Source organism: Mauremys reevesii, linkage group 1, assembly GCF_016161935.1.
Source record: "Mauremys reevesii isolate NIE-2019 linkage group 1, ASM1616193v1, whole genome shotgun sequence".
In the NCBI taxonomy this organism is placed as follows: Eukaryota; Metazoa; Chordata; order Testudines; family Geoemydidae; genus Mauremys; species Mauremys reevesii.
Window position 1 is genome coordinate 108,300,088 of NC_052623.1, and position 24,763 is coordinate 108,324,850.

General features: G+C 41.7%; 1 protein-coding gene across 1 annotated transcript in view; it reads right to left on the bottom strand.

Annotated features, from left to right (window-relative positions):
* EFNB2 (ephrin B2) overlaps positions 1-24,763 on the bottom strand; it is a 53,685-nt gene that overhangs the window by 21,230 nt on the left and 7,692 nt on the right. The window contains exon 2 of the mRNA XM_039520335.1: positions 5,884-6,167. Within this exon, the coding sequence (XP_039376269.1) occupies positions 5,884-6,167 (284 nt within the window). The remainder of the gene's footprint in view (positions 1-5,883; positions 6,168-24,763) is intronic.

Genomic DNA, 24,763 nt, shown 5'->3' on the forward strand with positions numbered 1-24,763 from the left:
TGGAGGTACCGGGCCTTTTGTGGATATCCTAATAACACAGAGTTTTCCTGTGCATATTGGGATATACAAGGAGTAGAGGGTCACACCTGCCACCTACACAGAGTGGCAAACACATGATGAGATGGTTTAGTGGAAACTCCACAGCCTCAAATCTGTGGTTTTCTGCCTATCTTTGTCCTTCCCATGGATATTTACATTGAAGAGCACGATTTAGCTCCATGCATTTAATTACAGATTTCCTTAGGGAAATAGGGTATGCTAGTTAAATAGCTGTATATTTTAGAGTAATCTGATGTGAATGCATCTCAAATCTCAACTACATTTGACCTCACCCAGCTCTGTTGGAAAGAAATCAGATAATACAGAAATAGATCTACTACAGTAGAACCTCAGAGTTACAAACATCTTGGGAATGGAGGTTATTCATAACTCTAAAATGTTCAATAACTCTGAACAAAACATTATGGTTGCTCTTTCAAAAGTTACAACTCAACATTGACTTAATACAGCTTTGAAACTTTACTATGCAGAAGAAAAATGCTGCTTTCCCTTTTTTTTAGTAGTTTATGTTTAACACAGCTCTGTATTTACTTTTTTTTTTTTGGTCTCTGATGCTGTCTGATTGCATACTTCCATTTTCAAATGAGGTGTGTTGACTGGTCAGATTGTAACTCTGGTGTTCATAACTCTGAGGTTCTACTGTAATTTCCAATGAACCAAAAATTGATGATAGCAAAGTAAGGACATTATTCTATTGCAGTTTATTCATTTTAACAATAGTATGCAACATCATCTTTCCAGTACTGCCATTAGCAGCATTAACTCTTCAGACCAGATTCTGATGCTCTTACTTACACTGAGTTGTACCTCACTCTATCAGTAATCCCACAGAAATGCACTGTATTAATTGCAGGTCAATGTGAGAATGGATAGTTTCCAATACCCTTTCTTTTCTAATGCATTTTAAAGAATCCTTTTGTTTGTGAGGTCATTTTTTTACATGTAATTATTTAATGGAGAAAAACTGCATCCCTACCTTTATACAGGGCTTGTCTACATGGTACTTTAGTCCAAACCAGAGGGTGTAAAAGCTAGTGCGCACTAGTGTGTTGCACACTAACTGACCTGTATGGACCCTGGTGGCATGCACTAGAAGTTTCCTAGTGCACATTAATGTAGTTCAGTTTCAAATAGCACTACATTAATGCATATGAGGGAACTTTTTGTGTGTACTAGCAGGGTCCACACAGGCCCCTGACATGCTAGTGTGCACTAGAATTTACACCCCTCTGGCGCAGACTAAAGCATTGTGTGGACAAGCCCACAGTCAGACTTTTGGGGGAACTGTGGGTATGAAGATCTCTCTCTTATATTTCCATTACCAAAATGTGTAAGTGCCATGGGAAAGCATGAATTTAACCGCACCTTTCCCTTATGGTACGTGGTACAATGGTGTTTCTCTACCCACTTCACTATTAGCAGTGCCATCATCATCATTGCCAGGATCCTATTTTATGAATCAAGCCACAGACAATTCTCAATAGAGGTGGTGCTCCATAAACCTCCCTCCCAAGATCATGATTCCCATCATTCATCTGGTCACACTTAGTCTAGTGCAGGATCTTACAGTGCTTCCAAACTAGACAATGTCAGATAGGAACATACTGTCAAAAATGCAATGCAAAAAACACACACAGAGGGGGAAATATTACAACAAAATATTTGTGTCTCTCATACAATAGATAACTCAATGCATTCTTCCAGGGGAACTGAGCACCTGTTAAACTGAAGATTCAGGAATCTGGAGTTTATGCAAATTATTTGTATCCTAATTTGCATGGATAATAAATATGCATTATGTTATTTACATAATTGACAGCAAATATCTTGATTACCAGTACTTCTGACAGGGCTATATCAGGGAATAAGCTTTATGGACTTGGGAATTTCTGAGCTCCTAGCTGGCTCTGGCATATTTCTGGGCTGGTGTTTAAGTAAATGGCTTCTCTTTGAGGCACTGTCCCTGGTTGCTCCTTGTCCTAGCCCAGGAAGGGGCTGTGCTTGGGCTGCTTGCCCTGGTCTGATGATGATCATAGAATCATAGAATCTCAGGGTTGGAAGGGACCTCAGGAGGTCATCTAGTCCAACCCCCTGCTCAAAGCAGGACCAATCAATCTGGAGGGGATCTGGCTGCTTCCTCCCATCAGCTGGTAATTCTCTGCCTTGCTGGCTACCCTAGTTGGATACCCCTTATCTTTTGTGAACTAACTGGGATGGGGTGTGGGCTCTGCCTGCTATTCCCTAGTTATGCTCCAGCATTGCTCTTGCTCTAAATCTAGGTCTCTGGCCATGGGTGGGTTGGAGGACTATGCTCTACATCTCTGTGGTGAGAGTCCTCCAAGCTGGCGCTCTCTGGTTAGGGACCTGGAATACTCTATTTAATGAGATCCCACTTGGAGCAGCCCTGACTGTAACAGCTTAGGTAACAGCCAAGTTTCTGGCCAGGAGGAACCTCTTGGACAGAGTGGGCCTGAATAGGACAGGCTATGGGTGGGGTAAGCCAAGGGGCAGAAAGGCCAAGTCCTTGCTCCTGCCCAGCTGACCATGCCCTTTGCCCTCAGCAGCGAGGCTAGCTTGGTGCAGCAGTGCCAACTCGCACCATATGTGGTATTTTGCTCAGCTCTCATGGGCGTGTGAAAATATGTGAGAATTTCAGCTTTCATAAAAGAATTTCTCATGATTGTAGGAAAAAGGCTTAGAATAGATTCATATCAGGGTTGGAAGGGTCCTCAGGAGGTCATCTAGTCCAACCCCCTCCCCAAAGCATGACCCATCCCCAGACAGATTTTTGCCCCACATCCCTAAATAGCCCGTTCAACGATTGAGCTCATAACCCTGCATTTAGCATGCCAATGCTCAAACCACTGAGCTATCCCTCCCCCCTTGAAAACATGAACCCTGAAGCCTCAAAAAATAGAAGTCCAAGAAAAAAGCATTTATTATTTTTAAAATATGATGATTTAAGTAATTTTGGGGTCTGACTTGTGATTTCCAAACATTTGGGATTGGCAATACTGTTGGGGGCAACATTGTCACTGATTCCCCCATTCTTAGCCAGGTATCACCTCCCTTCCAAGGAGTGCAGAAGCTGTGGAGCAGAAGTTAACACTGCTCCAAGTAGCATTAATGAAAGCAGCAATTTACAGCCAAATTGCAATGGATTTTCCTGGCTCTGCTCCCCTTGGTTCACTCATCTGATGAATATTAGACCTGATTCTGGTTTTGCTTAATTGGTGTAAAACAGGAGGAGTGCTAACAAACTCAGTGAAATTACCCTGATGTAAAACTGGCATAACTAAGATCTGACTCAGACCCACTTACCTCTGACCCACAGAAAAGAAGGGAGTTTCAACTCCACGATACCTGATTTTCAGAGCTACTGAGTGCTCACAAGTCCATTGCTTCAGCTGTGGGCAGTGGGTGCTCAGCACTTCTCAAAATCAGACCCATGGGCCCAGATCCCCAAAGATATTTAGTTGCCTAACTAGTTAGGGGACTAGATATCTTTGAGAAGCTGGGCCATGGTGCTTATGGGCACTGCCAGCATAATACCAGGAAGGCCTTTTCTTGACACCACAATAAGCAGTAAGTGTGGCAGGCCATACTGTTAGGCAGTAAGCAAGGTATTACTGAAAATCTAGTATGGTTTCTGAGGAGTAAGGCGGCAGGCCAAGCGACTTCTACCCACCAAAGAATGCAATAATCCTCCAGGAAAGGCAATATCTATTATGTCTTATTGTTATAATGAAATAATTATAGAAAAATAAAGAAAATGAGTCATACTCATGGATTTACCCAGAGAATTGTTGACTCACATATGACAGACCTGACCGCCTATCAGAAGGTTTTATTTGAGCCCATAATTCTCAAGTTATAATTATAATGGTGACATTTATTCCATTATATCTGGTCTACTGTGGATTTTTTCCTACACTAGCATTACAGAACTAAAATATTTCACCCTTAAAGCCAGCTACACCTCTACCCCGCTATAACGTGACACGATATAACACGGGTTCGCATATTGCATGGTAGCAGCGGGATCCCGTGGCACATGAAAGGGTCCGGGGCTCCGGCTGCTGTGGGGAGCCCCGGGCCCTTTAAATCACCGCTGGAGCCCTGCCACCGCTACCCCGGGGCTGCAGCAGCAGGGCTCCGCCAGTGATTTAAAGGGCCTGGGGCTCCCCGCAGCCAGAGCCCCAGCCTCTTTAAATCACCACTGCAGCCCTGCCACCGCTACCCCAATATAACGGCGTTTCACCTATAACGCGGTAGGGATTTTTGGCTCCCCACGACCACGTTGTATCGGGGAAGAGGTGTATTTGCGTATAAATGGACATGTTTATGTTCCACATTTTCATTAGGATTACATGCAACTGACACAGCATCTGATCCTGCAGTTTTTACACAGGCAAAGTTCAATGGGTGCTTCACATTGACTACAGCATCAGGCTCTTTTGCACCTACTTTAGTAGACTGGTGGGTTTGGGGTTTTTTTAGATAGAGCCTGACACCATCAACAAACTGCATTTTAAAACTCCCACATTTCTCTATCAATTCTGTGATTATTTCACATTTTAATTATACTGACCGGTTACATATTTCTCAGTAATTTATTATATATTTTTAAGTATAATGAAACTACTAGAAGCAGTCCATATGAATATGTATGTAATAGAGGAGTACGTATCCACTTTATTTTTATTATTTGTTTCCCTTTAACACTCCAATTTTTGTGTATGTTTTTTAAATGATCTATGTTTATTACAAATGAAAAAAATATCCAGGGCAGCTTCTTTCCGGGGCTCAGTTTTCAAAGATAAACACACAAAGAAGAAGATGGGAAGAACCAAGGTCCACCAATGCCCAACCTACCTGTAATTGCAGGAAATGGACTTTCTGGAGTATGCCCAACTCCTACTAGCAGATGATCTCTGCTCAGTTCTCCAGAGAAAGATGGAATGCCTGTAAGGCTTTGAATGAGATACTTTGACCTTAATGTTAGAGAGCCAAACCCTTGGCTGGTGTAAATTGGCACAGTGCCTCTGAAGTCAAGGGAGCTATGTCATTGTACACTCGCTGAGGGTCTAGGCCAGGGGTAGGCAACCTATGGCACGGGTGCCGAAGGCGGCACGTGAGCTGTTTTTCAGTGACACTCACACTGCCCAGGTCCTGGCCACCGGTCTGGGGGGCTCTGCATTTTAATTTAATTTTAAATGAAGCTTCTTAAACATTTTTTAAAAAAACTTATTTACTTTACATACAACAATAGTTTAGTTATATATTATAGACATAGAAAGAGACCTTCTAAAAACGTTAAAATGTATTACTAGCACGTGAAACCTTAAATCAGAGTGGATAAATGAAGACTCGGTACACCACTTCTGAAAGGTGGCTGACCCCTGGTCTAGGCCATAATCTTTAATAAGATTTGGCTGCAGCTAGGTTTAGATACCTTAACTCACAATTGGTAGAATATTACCTTGCAAGAAGCCCCACTGACTTCAGTGGGACTCCTCATGTTGTACGGTAATATGTGAGCAAGGATATAGCCATCCGGCGCTTAGTAAGTACCCAAACCTATTATGAGAAGTCCTTATAGGCATAATGGTACAATCTATAGTGACTGAATACAAGCCTGAAAAAGAGACGGGACAGACCCTACAGATGCAGCAGGGAATGTTAAGTATGTTGTTGAAAACAAGTTGGCAAGAAAATAATTTAAAAGAAAAAACAATACAAATCCAGGCAACTTCTTTACTTGCATACAATGTACATAGATAAAAAAAAGAAAAGAATAAACAAACGCTAACTTGTACTTACATATAATGTAATAATCTTTTTTCCTCTGAAATTCTAGGCCCCAGAGGTTAGGGCTGAACTCTTGAAACTTGATGGTAAATTTAACATCTTGATCTGGCTTGGCACAGTTGAGTAGAGGTGTGTTGTCCTTTTTAATAGTACAGCTATCTGCTTGGTCTTTATCAACCATGTAGACCTTATAATACTCATACTGACCAACAGTTTTAGAGTCCACTTTTGGGCATATAATATCCAGTTTGTCTCCTATTTGTGGGTATAGTACCAATCCTTGTCCAGGAAGGAATCTAAAAGAACAAGGAGAAAAGGGGAAATGTGAGATATCTGATAAAGACTGATTCAAACAAATTGCATGTGAAATGAGCAGACAGGAATACACCGTTTCCAAACCATACATGATACAGCTGAACGAAGCAGCTGTTGATAGTTTGTGCCTGACAATTTAAAATCAACAAGGTACGAATTTAGTTCTTGAAAATTAGAGCCAGAGTATGTCTTATAAGCACTACCCCACTTTGGGGGACTTCAAAAGGCTTTGTGTCCCAAGCAAGCACAATGATTACCAAAGCTTCCTTCCACAGCTAGCCAACTCCACAAGCCAGCGCAGGAAGGGCAGGGTCATGACATCTTTTCTCCTTCCTGTTTTAGGTGGCTAGCGTCTCCAGCCTCACGCTGTCTTGCACTTATTTTGTTTGATTCCTGCATGGGAACCCAAAGGGTGAGAGATTTATTGCACCTCCTGTTCCAGGGCATGGCACAATCTAGCCCTTAGGATTTACTAACATATCAGTTACTATTATGTGTATCGCACAGCACCTAGGAGCCCCAGTCACGGACTAGGGCTCCATTGTGCAAGGTGCTGTACAAATACAGAACAAAAAGGCATTCTGTGCTCCAAAGAGCTTACATTCTACTGCCAATCATACAGTAACGTGATCAGTTTTAATGATCTCCTCTTCTCCCTTTCGCTGCCCGATCCCATCGAGAACATGGTTGTGGTCTTGGTAACTTCAGAAAGGCTTTATTTCTTGTATTGCAATCCAAGCCTCCACTATTTCTCTAGCAGTCCCTTTGGAAACGCTGACACAGATTTCATAATTCTTAGGGAATCACAAGTGTGCAAGCATTTTGTTTCCATCCTGCTATTATATATTTGCTGCTGAAGTTAATTAACAGGCAAGCTTCATCAAGAACATGTCGAGTTACTTATCATAATTAGTCACTCATTGATCAAACAACAGGACTTATTTTAAATTGTGCCTTAAAAGAAATGTTTTACAAACCCATAACGGAAAACTAAAAATAATTAATTGCAATATTGATTCAGCTACAAAACAAAAAGCCCTATTCTTGCAAGGACAAAAGCCATTGCACTTTTCTGCTAATCTTTTTTCTTAAGATGTATTTGGTCCAATTAATGCCTCAAAGCAAGTCTTTAGAGCTGGAGCTACTGATACAATATCCCCTAATGCCTACAGCTAAAAGCTTCTCTCTTCCCTTTTTCTCCTACCTGCCAGCCATATTGCTGCAAAGATCCTCCTTAATGGAGAATTGCTCTGAAAAACTGAAACAATGGCTTCCTAATGAACATCCTTCTTCAAGTGCTAACACTAAACAACACACTTAGAAAACCCAGCTCATCCATAGGCAGTCATCCTGCAGGCTCATTAAAACATCAGAGATGGAGAACAAAGCTGTAAGCCTAAAGTACCCCCATCCTTTACGTAACTAAAGGAGCCCACCAGCTATAGCATTATTAATAGATCAGAAGTCACTAACTCAAAAACAGCAATGAGGTGCCCCAAGTTTCTGGTCTGTAAATTGTGATTTCTTGGTCCTGCACAACGTGAGTTTAGGATTTATGATTTGTACTAATGAATGGGGTTATTTCACTCACAAAGCCTTTCGAAGAATTATATTTGTTGTGAAGCAGCATGTAGCAGGAGAAAGGCAATTGTAATTACAAATGCATTAAAAAAAACAAGACAGTGTTATGGCAAGAAAAGTGCATGTTGCTGTAATTCACTGGGTCCCTCTCGCTCGTGCTATTTAATTTCTGTGTTACAAATACTGGGCTCAGCCATGCCTACTAGGCACAGGCCTACGTTGGGGCCAGTGTGAAGCTGCACTGCCTCCCACAGCTCATAGGCATGCAAGAGGAATTCATCCTGTGCTGCATCCCCCAAGGGGGCTGCATATGTCTCTCCATGGCAGAGATGGCCAGAATGGAGAAGCCCCACACCTTGCTTTCTTCTCCCTGTCACCTTTGGAGAGGCCAGCACCTACAGTGGCACAAGCAGCGTGGCAGGGAGTGGCCAACCCTGCACAGGGAGCATAAGGAGTGTTGGGGCTGGAGAAGAATTTACTGTACTTCTCTCCCATATACCAATACAGGGGCTGGCCACAATCCTGGGGCAGAGGGAAGATTACTTGGGCTCCTCACCACTGTGTGTCAGGACAAAGGCCAGCGGCTGTTTGGTCCCAGGCCTGCAAACATTTACTCCTGTATTTCCATTGCAGATGATGGAAATACTTCATGCAATTCGCAGAAGCGCTTGCAGAACTGGGCCTTTCGTTTTTAAGAAATCAGCTTACATTTGCATGTAACATGGACATAAATATTGCATTATTTGGGTTAGAACATGTACCTGCTTACAATCAATCTTGCCGATATCATTTAGAAGCCTTTCTGAAAAATAACAAAAAGAACCTTTTGAAGCTGATCCTAAATTTTGGGGGCAACGGGTCAATAGAGATGAGTGAAGTGAATGGAAGTTTGGAGTGCAAAAGGAATGCAGGCCAGGGCCCAAAGTCAGTATGGGAGAACAGTTTCAATTAGAAACAGACACATAATGGAAACATGCTTTCGGCGGTTGTTCTTGTTTGGGTTTTTTTTAAGGAAATAAATAAATGCAAAAGAATAGAAAAATGGATGGGGAAATAAAAGGTTAAAGAGCTTTAAAAGCCACTTAAAAGCCAGGAATCAGAATATAAAGGGTAAAGGATAGAACAGTCCCATTTTACCAGAGGTGGCCAACCTGTGGCTCCGGAGCCACATGCAGCTCTTCAAAGGTTAATATGCGGCTCCTGGTATAGGCACCAACTCCAGGGCTGGAGTTACAGGCACCAACTTTCCAATGTGCTGGGGGGTGCTCACTGCTCAACCCCTGGCTCTACCCCCACTCTACCCCTTCCTGCACCCTCCCCTTGGCCTGCTGTGCCCTTGCTCCTCATCCTCCCCCCCCCCCCGCCTCCTGCATGCCACGAAACAGCTGATTGGGAGGTGTGGGGAGGGCTGCACCACGGTGGGTGGGAGGTGCTGGGAGCAGGAGGGGGAGGGGGAGAGCTGATGAGGGGGCTCCTGATGTATTACTGTGGCTCTTTGGCAATGTACATTAGTAAATTCTGGCTCCTTCTCAGGCTCAGGTTGGCCACCCCTGCATTATACTGTTTACAACACATTTTACAAGAGCTTTAACTGATGCACTGGTTAGACATTACAGCAGATGGAATATTCTGGCTATGTGTCTGAACTCGGCATATTCTGAAAATTGAACCTGACAAAGCTACTTCCGCTCCAATTTTCAGACTTCTAGCATCTAACACTAATGAAGTAAAGGGAGGAAAAAAAGGGGGCCAGAAAATGAAAGGTGGTGCTAGGAGCCTGACTGAGTTGAAACCTTCTCCACAGTTTGTGGCTTTGGCTGTGACCTTTACATGAGCAGAGTTCTTGCCATTTACTTTCCTTGTGATAGTAACTTATAAATATGGGTGGAGACTGTAAAAATCAAGAGCTTCACCTGATTCATCTATGTGCCATCACAGAAATGTAGTGACCCATAACTGGGAACAGTTATTATACAATAGCATATGAGTAAGGCTGAGATTTGCAAAAATATGAGACTAAAATTAGGCTCTCAAACTTCATTGCACTACGACCGCCTTCTGACAACAAAATTACTACATGATCCCAGAGGAGGGAGAATCAAGCCCAAGCCCTGCCGCACAGGGTGGGGTGGAGCTCAGCTTCAGCTTCAGGCCCAGGTCCCAGCAAGTCTAATGCTGGACCTGGTGACCCCATTAACATGGAGTCGCAACCCACTTTGGGGTTCCGACTCATAGTTTGAGAACCACTACAAAACCTACACTGCAAAAACTCCCCAAGGTTGCGAGGCTCAGATCCTGGGTCAACTGACTCGGTCTCCCGGGGCTCATGCTATTGGGCTAAAAATATTAGTGTAAATGTTCCTGCTTGGGCTGCAGCCTGGATTCTGAGACCCTCTCACCTGATCAGGTTTCAGAGGCCAGGCTCCAGCCAGAGTAGGAATGTCTACTGCTATTTTTAGCCCCACATCATGAACCCTGCAAGCCCAAGGCAGTTGACCCAGGGTCTGAGACTCACTGCTGCGGGGGGAGGAGGGGAAGAGTTACAGTGTAGATATCCTCCTATATTTTTTCATTTAGGTTCCTAAATAAATAAACTGATTTTCAAAATAAGGCCACTAATATAGGTACCTACATATGGAATTAGGAGCAAAAATCTAGGACCCCACTTTTTAAAAAATCTTGGACTAAACCTTTACATCTGCAAATGGAGGACTACATCCAGCTTTGGTGTTAGTTAACAAAACTTCAGCAGGGCTGAAAATAGCTTCTAATATTTATATCATTGCATCTACTGTTTACAAGTTTTGAGCGTAGCGAGCCAAACACCTCCTTGTTGAAATGGTTGAAGGGCTGCATAATAAAGTCAGTAAGTTGCTCTCATCCTACAGTCCTAACAAAAAAATCAGTGTTTGAAGACAACTAAGGTAGCAGCAGCAGGCTGACTGCAGTGTTAAGACATTCACACATCCAAAATCCATCCAAGTACGCTGGAAGTGTTTTGAAAGGTGTGCATGAGAAGGTGCCTTCAGCTAATTAAAAGCTTATGTCAAATAGAAGTGTAACTAATACGGAGGATCAAAAAGTCTTCTGAATCCCACGAACGATGCCAAAGCAGTGGTGCCAGTGGCATGTGTTACACTAAAGATTACACTCTGGACTGAGTTTCACAGCAAGGATACATTAATTATGTCTGAAACAGTTGGGGCAAATTCTACAGCAAAGATACACAGTATGAGGCTTAAAGGCTAAATGCAGAGCCCATAGTCTAAAATGCTGCCCTCCAGCTGCCTGCTTTCAGTACAGATTTCCATTGCTGGTGAATTCAAACAGGCTATTTCTGTTAATCTATCAAGGAGGTATAAAAGAACAAACAAATACTAATGGGTAAACATACACATACACACATGCAAAGTGAGGAATAGATCCTACTTCCATTGAAATCAATGAGCATGCGGCATATTTTCTAAGAATGGGAGTTTTAGCCCGGCGTGCAAGACCGGAGGAGACTGAGGGACAAAGGTGAATTTAATCTATCTTCATCCCTCCCCAATGCCAGGAATTGGATGGCAGCCACAGGGATGTTCTAATTTGTACTTGGTAGCTGTCTAAGGTCCCAAGGGATCATTCCAACAACCAGAGTTTGCCTGGCATAGGGACACTCCTTTTTGCCCAGGAACGTCCCTTATGCCAGCAGCCCATCACCAACAAAGAAGTCTCCCATTCCAACACAATCCTCAGGGGAAGGATCTACTGGTTTATGGCTCCTTTATGCAGAGAGGCTGCTGCGTGATCAAATATCTGACCCACAGAAATTTGTCATCACAATTACTTTGGGAAAGTATGCAGAAAATATTTTAGGTATAATGAAATCTGGGCATTGAAATTAATGTACTTTCTCTCTGTGTAGGCATATTCATACCAACAGTGCATTTTCACTGAGGGTCCAATATTTGTTGACACTGTTCAAAATCCCATGAACACAAGTCCCATCCATTATTTAAACTATTCACCATCTTGGCCTAATAAACAGTAACGTAACAAATAGCACATTCAATTTTCCCAGAAAACATTCTCAAAAGACATTTTATTTAAAAATTGTACACCATATATTCATATACTCCAAAAACAAAAAAAAATGAGTTGGGGGGCTGGGCAGGAAAGAGAACTGGAACGAACAAGGTCTGACCCTTCGCTCCCATTAATATTACTGTAATTTTCTACAGTACACTTTGTGCTTCTACGGTAAGCCCCAACCATTTCCTGGCATTAATATACTATCCTGGTCAAAGTACTATAGAATTTAAATTTAAAATTCTATAGAAAGGATCTCATTCTCTATTAAATTCGATAGAGTTTTAAGTCCAATTTCTTAAGAATGTAATTAAATTTTATAAAAACCTATTACATTCACCCCTATTAAATTATATGGGACTTTTCCATAAGAGTAACCGGTCAAACCTGCCCTATTTCCTGATATTAGACGCTACCAAAATTAGGAGTACATCTGTAAGTGGAACTTTTCATTGAGAATATGTGCTATCCTTACTACATACGCTTCTGAAACTGTAAAATAGTCAAGGGAGACAAATTCTTAGACTACATTAATTAATCCTGACGCTAAAAATATGTCCTGTTGTGCTTTTCCCAACCAGGGAATCTGTATGTACTCAGCTTTAAAAACTTCCCAATAATGTTTAAATGAATGCAATTATAGAAAGCATGTTAGTACCTATTAACCTCGAGTATGTAACTAGGGAAAGAGTGCCAAATTTACATCCTCTAATATCTTATCTGAAATAATTGGTATCAACATTTAGTCTTAAATTAACATGACAAAAATAACCCTAAAAATTAGAACAATCAAGTTGCTTCTTAAAAATGAAATATGAAACCTTCTGTTAAAGAATCCTAGCTACTTAACTTTATGAAGTTTAACTACCAATCTGACTATAAAGCTACCCATTGAAAAGTTTCATTAAGGAAATGTCATGAATACTAATAGCCTAATATGTTAGATGTGGCCATGTTGCTTGTAAAAGTATAAATTGCAGCAGACTAAAGACTATTGTGCCAAGTATATCTCCCTATTTAAAAAAACAAAAGGAAACAATGGCCATTAAATAATATATATATATTCATGATCTTGCTTTTAAAACAATGACAAAATTAGTATTTTGCATATCAAACCCATATGTCCAAATCCTATTTGCATATCAAAGCCCAAGTGACTGGAAACCAGTTGTAAGTGAATGAGTTGTCTGTTCGATACAGAAATACAACTTTTTATATCAATCACCTTCTTATTCCATTTCAGGTTATGACTATAATTTGGAGGTACTGCACACCTTATTAGGAATTGTATCTATGCATTTTCAGAAGCAGTAACTTTATGGGCCTGATCCCACTGAAGATTAAATTGCCACTGAGCTCAATGGGAGCAGGGTCAGACCCGGCATGTACTTAGCTCCCCAGCAGCTGATGTGGTAGAAATATCAAAATGAGCTGCATCAAGAAAGATGAAGGGGAAGCTCATCTTTCAAAACTCTTATGGAATTTGTTTTTTGTTTTTTTTCTAAAAGCCACTAGTCTTGCACAGGTCCTCTGAGAGAAAAATTACCTCAGACTGTGGGATTGACACCAAAAATATGTGATGACTGAATACACAAATTAGCAGAGTAAACTTTGAAAAATTAAATGAATGTATTCCATTTCATTTCATTTCAATTGACTTAAACATGGTTTGGAATCTATTTTCCTTGCCAGTGTTATATTATTAGGCTATCAGAAAAGCACATAACAAGGTGTGACACCAAATTTTAAATGATGTATTTGTTTTAAAAAAGTCAACTTCTCATCTAGCATCTAATCCACCAAACTCTTACTCACATCAGTAATCTTTGATCATGCAAGAACTCTCTCTTACTTTAATGGGACTACTCATGTGAGGAAGGATTATTTGCATTAATAAAGGACTGCAGGATCAGGCCAAAAAAGAGATTTAATAACAAAAAATAAATTCACAGTTATAACTTAAGATCATGGAAAGTCAAATTAACAAACTACAAAATATCACAATGCAAGTTTCTAAAACTGGGGCTCTTTGACATTCCCTTTCACGAAGGAAAAAATAATGGGGGAAAAAAACCCTCGACAAAGGTACTTTTTAGGCTTGGAAACATTCTACTTATTCCCTTTGGCAAGCCATTTGAATACAAAAGCTTCAAAATAGTATCCATTGAAACAGTCACTTTTCTCCATACTCTATTATTGGATTGTGCAGTGCACTCCACCCTGCTTCTGCCTAGATAGGAGGAAGTACAGGCAGTGTGTTGGAAAAGTAGTGTTTCAGGGGTTCAAACCACTTAGGGCTTGTCTACACAAACATGTAGTTCGCAGCAAGCTGGGGTGTAAATCTACTCCACTTTGAAACAAAAGTAGATCCAAGCGCATTGAGGAACTACTAGTGCATGTCCACACAGACACTCAGCGTGCAGCAGGCTAGTGCTGGGCAGATATACTCACCTACCTGGCCGTGAACTAAATGTTCATGTAGACAAGTCCTCAGTCTCCATTCTGGACACAAAATAGCAGCATTGCCACCAGTTAGTGTAACAGAAGTCATCACAGCACCAGACATGTCATACTACTTTATAGAGGACCAGATCCTACTCCCACTGAAGTCAGTTGCAGAACTTCCATTGACCCCAGTGAGGAAAGATCAGGGTCATCTGGAGAGAGGGGGGTGTCATATACCTATTGCTAAAAGCCTGGCAACTTTTCTACAACGACTCTGTGATGTTAAATTTAGTCTAAATTATAGGTGGATGGGAAAGATCAGTTTCAGCTGTTCCAATTATCAGTTTTTGGTAATCATAGAATAATAGAAAATCAGGGTTGGAAGGGACCTCAGGAGGTCATCTAGTCCAGGGGTCGGCAACCTCTGGCACATGGCTCACCAGGGTAAGCACCCTGGTGGGCCGGGCCAGTTTGTTTACCTGCCACATCGGCAGGTTCGGCCGAGCGAGGGATGTGCTGGCTGCGGCTTCCCGCCACCCTCATTGGCCTGGGACGGCAAACCGTGGTCAGTGGGAGCCGCGATCGGCTGAACCTGCCGATATGGCAGGTAAACAAACTGGCCCTGCCCACCAGGGTGCTTATCCTGGCGAGCTGCGTGCAGAGGTTGCCGACCCCTGATCTAATCCAACTCCCTGCTCAAAGCAGGACCAATCTCCAGACAGATTTCTGGCCCAGATCCCTAAACGGCCCCTTAAGGACTGAACTCACAACTATGGGTTTAGCAGGCCAATGCTTATACTTTACCAAATGCTAGAGGAAAAAGAAAAAGAAAACACAGAAAAAACCAGTGAAGTACTTTTATGCATGTGCCCCAAGGTATATAGATTTTTGAACAAAATAATATTTGATTTGCATAGAGGTACAGAACTGTGCATTGATTGTCAGATAGTGCCGTTATAGCACAGTCCTGAAGAGGGGACATTGTGAAGTCATACAGCCCCAGCTACTCAGCCCTGAGCGACATTGGGAGGCATAACTAGCTCTTGGGGAGCGAAGCCCCTAAGCCACCCTTTAGGAAGGTGCAGCATGTTCTTGTTTATATGGCCAGCCAGCTCAGGAGGCCATTGCCTGGGAGGAGGATGGGGGTGGGGGGGAAATAAGCATGGTCACATTTCTTCCGAACCCCTTATAGAAGCACCTCTAGGGGGCCACAGTCTTGCACCTGAAGGAGCACAAAGCCTCCAATTATGACCAGCTCCTGGGAGGGGAAAGTCCCCGCGCCCCATCCTTTGTGTACATGCAAGGGGCCAGCCACAACCTGGCACTGAATCTGCTCTCCTGGAGATACCATTAAATTAGATACCTTAGCTTCTCATGAGAACGTCTGGTTTTCAAAGGCTATGACTTCAGCTTAAAAATTAGTTCTCATTCAACGGGAACAATGAATGATGCAATGAAGTGCAGCCCAGGCCTTCTACAGCTGCCACCTCAAGCCCTGCACTGATCCACTGCATCTCCAACCCACGAAGCCCAGCAACTGGAGCCATGTAACTGAGTAGTCAGCAGCTTCTTCCCCAGCATTTCTCTCTGTACTGGCCTATTCAAAATTAGCCTCCCCAGGGCATGGAGTGCAGAAGCCCTAATGAATGGCTGCTCTGCCTTCAACCCCCTCATGCAGGGCTACCACAAGATTTTTGGAATACATCACGTTTTCCGTGCGTGCTCACCCATGGGGATGAATTTCAACCACACTGCGTAAAAGGCAAGATTTTACTTTGCTGGAGAACCTCCTTTTCCCTCTCTGTTTGACTGTCAATTAGGAAAAACATTAAACCATGCCCTCCAACCTCCTGAAAATTTAGACAGGCTCATGCTTTACATCCCCCACTACCAGACATAAATCTGGGCTGAGCGATTGGTGCAAAATATACCACAGAGATGGGGAAAACCGCCCTTCCTTGTGCCTGAAAAGCAAAACACTCTCACAGCAAATGCCTATCTGGCTTTTTTTACATCAGTATGGGGAGTAAAGTCTGGCTTTTCTCACACCAGAATGCAAACCAGGTAGTAAGACCTGAGATTATGAAAATGTGTAGGATCTAGCCCTTTTAACTGGACTGATATTAGACTTCCGTTCAAAACTACAGCTTTTATATTAAGCTTTCTTACGTGACCTCCACATAAAGTACTATTCATAGCAATTAGCTTTTTTGTATTATTGTGCAGAAAGCAATTACTGCAGTGCATAAGAATATAAAGCATTAGAGAATTCAGATCCATTTACTAAATCAATTCTGGTTACCACAAAAGAGAAGCTAACATGCTGTAGGCTTGGTCTCCAAATTGAAGAATGTTATATGAATATTACCAATATTCTATTTTAAACCTGTGTTTGATTATATTACCAATATTTTATTTTAAAATGGTATTAGATTATCAGTTTGGTAACACACACACACACACAAACACAACACACTTCAGCAGAAGAGGTTTAAAAAAAACGCAAATGGCTGCAGTGGAGAGTGGAAGCTGGTCTGTATAAATGGGTTATTCTGTGGAATTTCTGAAGAGAAAACACTCAGTAGGTGCATTGTAATTAGTTGCTCTTCTAGTTACCTCTTGATAAATGATGCATGCGGCTCTGGATGAGAGCCCAACTCTTGACCCATGACACCACTACACACTTTAGTACTTCAACCAGGAATCCCAAGCCTCAGAGTTCTTTTTGTTTTGTTTTTTACACAGATGCACTTCTGGTAATACACAAAATGAGCCCTAGATGTTAGACTTCTTTCAGAAGTGCTTTATGTAGTTATGTTCTAAATACACTTGAGGAAGGATTTCTGACTCAATCGTTCCAAATGGGCAGCATGTTTCATGATGGGGTTAAAGGACGGAGTACAGAAAGACACACATATAACATTTACTGCCACAGTGCTTAATGTTAAATGCCTTCCACGATTTTTTAAGTCTCTAAATGCAGAAAATATTCATAAATACTGGTTATTTTAAAGACAGAAGATCAGAAGCCTAGAGAGAAATGCGGCCTCTACCATGAAAAAATACCCTTAAAAAAAATCAACATTTTTTGGATAGCACTTTACTGCCCCCTTTTGCACTTTAACATTAGAACAGGTTTCAGCATGAACTTACTTATGTGAAACTCTGTGTGCTAATGGGGTACAACAATAGAGCACTAGGTTTACATAGGATTAGGTTATCACACACTGCTTTTGGAGCATCTTGCAATTACCTAAAATGTAAACAAGTGAGGTGTTGATCCTTCATGGCCTTCAGTATGCCAGGAACCGATCAGTAATTGGAGGCTTGAATAGACATTTTCTACTTTAATCTGCTTGCATGTGTGTGCTTGGGGTGATTGTTTGTTATCGCAGGTGGCCCTTCTTTCATACTTTTCTAAAGCAAAGATCATCTGCAACTTGAACCTGGTTTATTCATTGGAAAAAAAAGAGTGACAAAGGGTCATCCAGTGTGGGAGCCATTAAGGTGTTAGCAATCCCTGTGCTAAAAGTATAGGTGTGTGTTTCAAACCAGAACTTCACAAACTGGCAGGCAAAATATTTTCATGAAAGGTGAAGACAAGAAGCCTCTAGACATTCAAATGCCCTACAAGCCCAAGGGCCACAAACCCGTTCTGCAACTCTGCACTGCAGCTACAGTAGTTACAGCATTCTTGTGTGTCTATGTCTGTGTATACATATAGTGCAAAAGGTAATAAATCTATAGTCTATTGGCTAGTTATTTACAAAATACTAATTCATGATGACAGAGCCAGAGGGGGCTCTCCCTGCCCCAGTAACCTTGGCTTTCATTTGACAAAGTCCATGTGCTGTTGTGTACACTTATATTTAAACTTAATCCATTTCCCTCTGTCATCCTACAATTACTATACAAGTCACAGTAATATTAAATTTCACTGCCTACAGCACCCACAACTGAACCTCTACTGTAATGAAAACCGATTCCCTTTGATATTAATGCTGGTGTTTTTTCCTCCATTTCTAGCCACAAAATACAGGAAGAGCCTGATGTTGACTTAATTAAAGAGTTTTTGTTTAAAATATGATGCTGGAAACATTAAACTAGTCTTTGCTCTCCCAGTAAAGATAATCAAGTTATTTATTTGTTTGTTTAAAATCCAGGCCATGAATTCAGTGTAACACAAACCTGGTGCTCCACTCGAAGTGCTCAAAAATACTCTGAGCCGAAAATGAGAAGCACAGCATTTCCTTGAAAAGATGCAGAGCTGTGTGTAGTGTGTATGGAAAAGAAAGTCAAATCAAACCATGTGTATTTCTGACAGAAATCACTAAAGTCTCTGCTCTTAGTAAGCTAACAGAGACCAGCTGGCATTTGCCAAAGAACTGGCTTTTAAAGGACACTATAAATCACAAACTAAAGCTGGTAAAGAGACAATAAAAACAGATGTTCTATTACTGTGTTATTCTGTGTTCCACTCTGTTACTGTTACAGAACCAAATCTGGTGTCAGCCACAATGCAAGGAGGTGAAATAAAGTTTTCAGTCTCCTTTCTCTTAAGTATAATTTGTTTGCACCTGTACAGTCTTGTTCCAAGCAATGCTGCCAGCAGCAGTCTATAAAAAAGGGTGGGGCCTGCCTTGTTATTTGGTGAGACATTAATAATCACTGACTATCGCTTATTAAATACATTCCGACAGTATTTTCAGCTGGTTCACAGTTGTTCTAGAATAAATTATTCCATACTATTTGTCTGCATAAGGAAACTGTAGAGTTGGAACAAGTTCCTATCTCATGCCATTTCAGTCTGGGATATGCCGTACCAGCGGTTTGTCACATTATAGGATGGAATAAACAAACAACTCTTTGATAATACACTGGCATGTTACAATCTAGAATTTATATGTAAATATTTTCAGAAAACCCATCCACCCATTTCATTTAACCTTTTTGTTTTATCTTACTTGCTCTTCTTTTCATGTAAAAAAAAAAAAGCTTCAAGAACAGGAGTAATACACAGAAGTTTCATTTAAAGTGGAGATAGACCCAAAGCAAAACTCAAGATATAAACTTGGGGTCTAATCAGAACTACATCTCTTTGTAAACCACAGATTCAATCACTCCTGAACTTGGGGATCTGAAATCCAGATTTAAATCAATACTTTCCCAAAATTCAGATCCAACTTTCAGACTCAGCCCATTTTAGAGCTAGGCTCAAGCTGTGAGCAAGAATCCCAGCCTGGATTCTCTCTCAGATCTAAGATCTTGACTTTGCTCTGGAACAGCTTGGATTCAGCACTGGTGGCCAGCAATCAGGGTAAAGACACTGGCCATACTCCTAACAGCAGGCAATAATATGCAAAGGTTTGCGTCAACTGAGGTATTCATATAAGGTTAGAGCTTGATTAGCAAAATTGATGTGCCTCCTAGGGTGATGAGATAGCATGTGAAAAACTGGGACACATTTTTTTTCGAGGGGCGGGCATGTAGAGTTGCATATATAAGATAAAGCCCTTAATATTGAGATGTCCCAATAATATAAATATGTCTAGTCATCCTATGTACCCCTTGACTTGTCCTTTACTATTAGGGGTCTGCACTGGTAGCCAAACTTTTTCTGTTACGCCTCTCCCCTTACCCATAATGGAACCTGCCTGCATCCCCCCCCCCCTCCCACCACCACCCAAACCATGGTCAGGAGCCGCAGCCAGGAATGGGGCTGGAGTGGAGCTGTGGCTGGGAGCGGAGCCGGGGCTGGCGTCCGCAGCTGAGGCCAGGGCCAGGAGCCGAGGCCAGGGACGCAGCCAGGAGCGGATCTACGGCCAGCAGCTGACCTGCAGCTGAGGCTGGGCCAGACTGAAGCTGGTGCAGAGCAGGGCTGGGTGGCACTCCCGCCCCACCCTCCTTGGGGGCTGGCCCAGGTCCTGAATGTGCTCCCCCCCCCGAATGTTCCTCTGTGCCCCTTTGGGGGGCACACCCCACAGTTTGGGGGTCACTGAGCTACATCAATTACTTGCCACCAATAGGTGAATTGGGCCTATTCCAGAGTGCATAGAAGGCCTTGGGGTTTGATTCAGGCCCATCTCGAATGTAAAGGATTTTACAAAGCTAAAATCTAGGAAGAAATTTATATTTTTTATTATCAAAAGCCTTCTCACTCTAGTTTGAATTCAGGAAAGCACATAAACACATGCCTAAATTCCTCCCTCTTTAGCAAAGCAGTTAAACAGATGCTTAAGAACTCTGTTGAAGAGGGATGCTTTCCTGAATCAGGGTCTCTCAGAGCAAACATACTTAAGGACAAATCCTGCTTGCTCTACCCTTGCATAAAGACCCACTGAACTCAATGGATTATACATGTGAATAAATTGTGCAGGATTTGGCCTTTATCTTTCATGAAAAATCTCTGGAATCAGATTGACTTCTGTAAATTCACAGCAATACAGATTCCCCAAAAAATTCATGTCTTTACAAACATGCCTAGCAATCTTGGCTGCCAACATGATTTTCCCTGCTCAACTAACCTACACATTCTGGAATTACCTTGAATAACCCCCAAAGGTTAAACATTGCACAGTGATTAAAGCAGGCTGCTCCTGAACTAAACTGAAATTAATTAAACATAAAGAAAGCAACTGAAGTGTGGACAGTGAATGCAATGTGACTGTCGAGCCCCAAAAGGAATCAAGATGTTCCTAACGCCAAATTTGCACTTTTATCCAGTCAGGTATAGAAACCAACTGCTGTTCAGGCAATAAGAAAACAGACTGCTAGCACCAGTGAAAATGGAAATGCAAACTGACGCACCACTTGAGAGTCAAAACTGCAGCTATGTATGGATTCACCAGTATTCACTGCATAGTTCCTTAAGCAACCTGCTTCAAACTTGAAGAACATCAAAAGCCAGATGGGTCTTACTGAATGACCCAAAGGCAAAAAGCCAGGATTCCAGTCTGCCGTAGAAATAGGCCTGGACTTGATTTGAGTCTTCTCAGCTCTGACAGGCTGGAATCTGGCAGAATTCCCAAATCCAAAATAATATGGCATTCAATTTTGACTTGACTTTCTCTTTTAAAAAGTCAGACTTTCTCATTAGCTTTAACACATACTTTCCCCCTTAATCCAGCCACTACCCATTGCCAATCTTGCCCCACTGCTCTTTGCAAAGAGTAACTAATAATATATTAAACAGAAATCTTTAACAAAGACACAATAAAACATTAAGAAATAATTCGGAAAGTGATAGGTTATAAGGCTAAAAGGGGTCATTGTGAGCCTAGCCCCCTGCGTAGCACAGGCCATCACTTTATTTTGCAATATGTATATTTTGGTTATTCTTTAATATGTGCAAAGGTCTGGTCCTGGTGAACAAAATCTTGGAAATGTTAATTTAGTCTTTAGACATGCACCTTTTTGAAATGTCTATAGATTAAAAAACTCTACAATGATATGTATATGTCATGCACCAGGAATGATTTACCTAGCAATACAATTTCCTATCAGTCTCCGTAAATCATTCTTGGCTGGGGAACTGTGTTTAAAACCAGACGAAAGCCTAGACTGTTACATCAAAGTTTAAATCAGCTGCATTATAATTATCATGCTGATACTGCAATGAAACACTGGGTGTTGGCTCCTCAGGGATGCCAAAAAAAGAAAGACAGAGGTCCTGCGCTTCTCACTTATATTTAAAATACATATAATCACAACATCGATGCAGAGTCCTATGAATAACGCAACTGATAGAGAAAAAAAATGGACTGTTCTCTTATGCCAAATAAAACTACAAACTTTCAACACTGCTAGAAAATAAAAACCTGGACTATGATTCAGATATACTGAAAGAAAACAACCTTGAAATCTTAAAATATAAAAGAAGGTGCTATACAGCTGAAGGTTGCTCCCTTAGGACTCCATCTAACTCCCACTGAAGTAACTGGGAGTCTTTCCACTTAACTTTATTCGGAGGTGGACTGGGGCCTTAAACATGTCTGTCTTCTTGAAAATGAAGTAATAAAACGGACAAGGTCAAGATTTTCATAAATGAATGCCTACATTTGAAAATCAGATCCTTTATCTGAATATAAATATAGAAGCCTACCTTTAATTGCCCATTTTTGAGAATTTTGGCCCAAGACTCTCTCATCGAGTCTTGTAGTCATAGATTTAGTTAAGGACTTTGAATACAGTGAAGTATTTGGGGGCCTGATCCTGCATGACTGGAATCAATGGGTATTTTGCCATTGACTTCAGTGGGAGATGGAGCAGACTCTTCCTCAGACAGAATTAATATGCAAAGGCTGTGGTACTAGAATACAGTTCCATGTATTCTAAATGGTGCTGGGAACCCTCTACCCATTCACAGAATTTGTACACATACCTTATACCAGGGGTCGGCAACCTCTGGCATGCGGCTCGCCAGGGTAAGCACCCTGGTGGGCCGGGCCAGTTTGTTTACCTGCCACGTTGGCAGGTTTGGCAGACCGCAGCTCCCACTGGCCACAGTTCGCCGTCCCAGGCCAATGGTGGCGGTAGGAAGCAACGCGGATGAGGGATGTGCTGGCTGCGGCTTCCCACCACCCCCATTGGCCTGGGACGGCGAACCGCTCTGGCAGGTAAACAAACTGGCCCAGCCCGCCAGGGTGCTTACGCGAGCCGCATGCCAGAGGTTGCCAACCCCTGCCTTATACTCTCCATTTTGAAAATCTACCTATTCATGTACTGGAGAATGGAGAGAGCAAACTAAATAGTGCTCTTATACTGCCACTTTGTTTTCATACTTTGTTTAGAGAAATGGGCTGAGGGCAATGAGGCTTGTTTTCTTTCTTATGAGTTTCTCCTACTATTTATTTTCTTTTGGAATCAGAGAACGCAGTCACCAACCTCAAGGTCCCCTTTGCAGGACTACTTGCAGATGTTCATAAGAACATCTTTAAATGTAATGTATACGAGTGAAGAGTATTTTAAGAGAATACGGCCTGCTGATTATTCTCAACAGGAACAACATAAATAGACATACCTGACTTTTGCTGCATGCGAAACATTACATAAATGATCACCTACTCTTTCCTATGCCTCACCAAATGTACATAACATTATCTAGTACGTTTCTGAAATGTGACATGACAGGTAGGTTCGAAAGCTAAATGTTGGATAATGGTTAGCAAACAAAGGACATCGGTTTTTGCATTATTTCTTTAATCACTTTAACCCTTGTTCTAACAGAAAGCATAAGGCCAGAGTAATTCAGCTTCCTCTTTTGTCATTTGCCTGCCATAAATATGCACCAGTCTGCATTTGAAAAGCTGAAGGAGGCCGCAAGCTTGCTGGACATTTATCATGCTCTGTTCCCTGTTAACAAGCAAATACTTTAGTTGAATGGCCCATTAGCAATCATTGTCAAATGCAGAATGCAAGGTGCTTGGATGTGACCAGCCTGTAAATTAGAGGAGGGTGCCCCCGTACTTTGCAGAATTTCAGCAAATGAAATGGATCTTTCTATATAGATTTCTGAAGGTTAAACTGGAATAGAAGAAATGTTTTGAGTGCTTCAGATTCCATATATTACACAAATCTGCTCAATCCCCCTCTACCTGGTGGTGTGTGTGCATATAAATACTTGTTAAACCATATTAGCTTCAGAAGCATGTCGATTTTGGTTTGGGACTCTGGATTTGTGTCAGACCTATCAGCTAGGACAAAAACTGCAAATTTGAAAATGCAATTTTCTGAATTCCCTATTCCCTGAGAGTTCAGAAACCTAGAAAGTGACCAAGGCACTGCCAGCAAACAGCACTGAGTTTCATTTTCTCAAACTCATGGAAGGCCCACTTAATCAAAAGAGACAATAGTTATGGTATCAGAGTTTTTTTTCTGTGTCTAGACTCCCGCTTTTTTCCCCTTGCACACAAATGAACAGATAATAAAGCAAATATTCCTTTCTGGACTGCACCTGTAGTTTGCAACACAACAAATAACCCAACAGGCTGGTCTATGGCCTTTTTCTGTTTTTCGGATGTTTATGATGGTAAACAATGCAAAAACAAAAGTCTTAAGCTATTTACAAAGCTGTTTGGGACAAGAGGCAATGAAGGACCAGTGTAGCAGCAACAAGCAAAATCTTTTCTCAACTTTTACAGCTACAGAGCACTTAAAATAAATGACAACACAAAGAGCCAAATTCTTTGCTGTCCTAACTCCATTGCAGTCAATAGAGTTAGGCCAACAGAGAATTTAGCCCAATGATTTTAAATTGCAGGGGGCCTATCTCATTCAACTTTGGATTTCAGATTGCCTTTCAGGAGCAAATACCACCTGGACTAAGCCATATCAACTTGGCTATCAGCAGCTTTATTAGCTAATTTGAATTAAAGCTGGATTTTTTTTCTTTTATATGTTTGCAGGGTGGGAAACACAAAAATTGTACAAGAATCGTCTCGCTAAGGGAAAAGGACAATGCGGAATGTTTACCTTTGCTTCT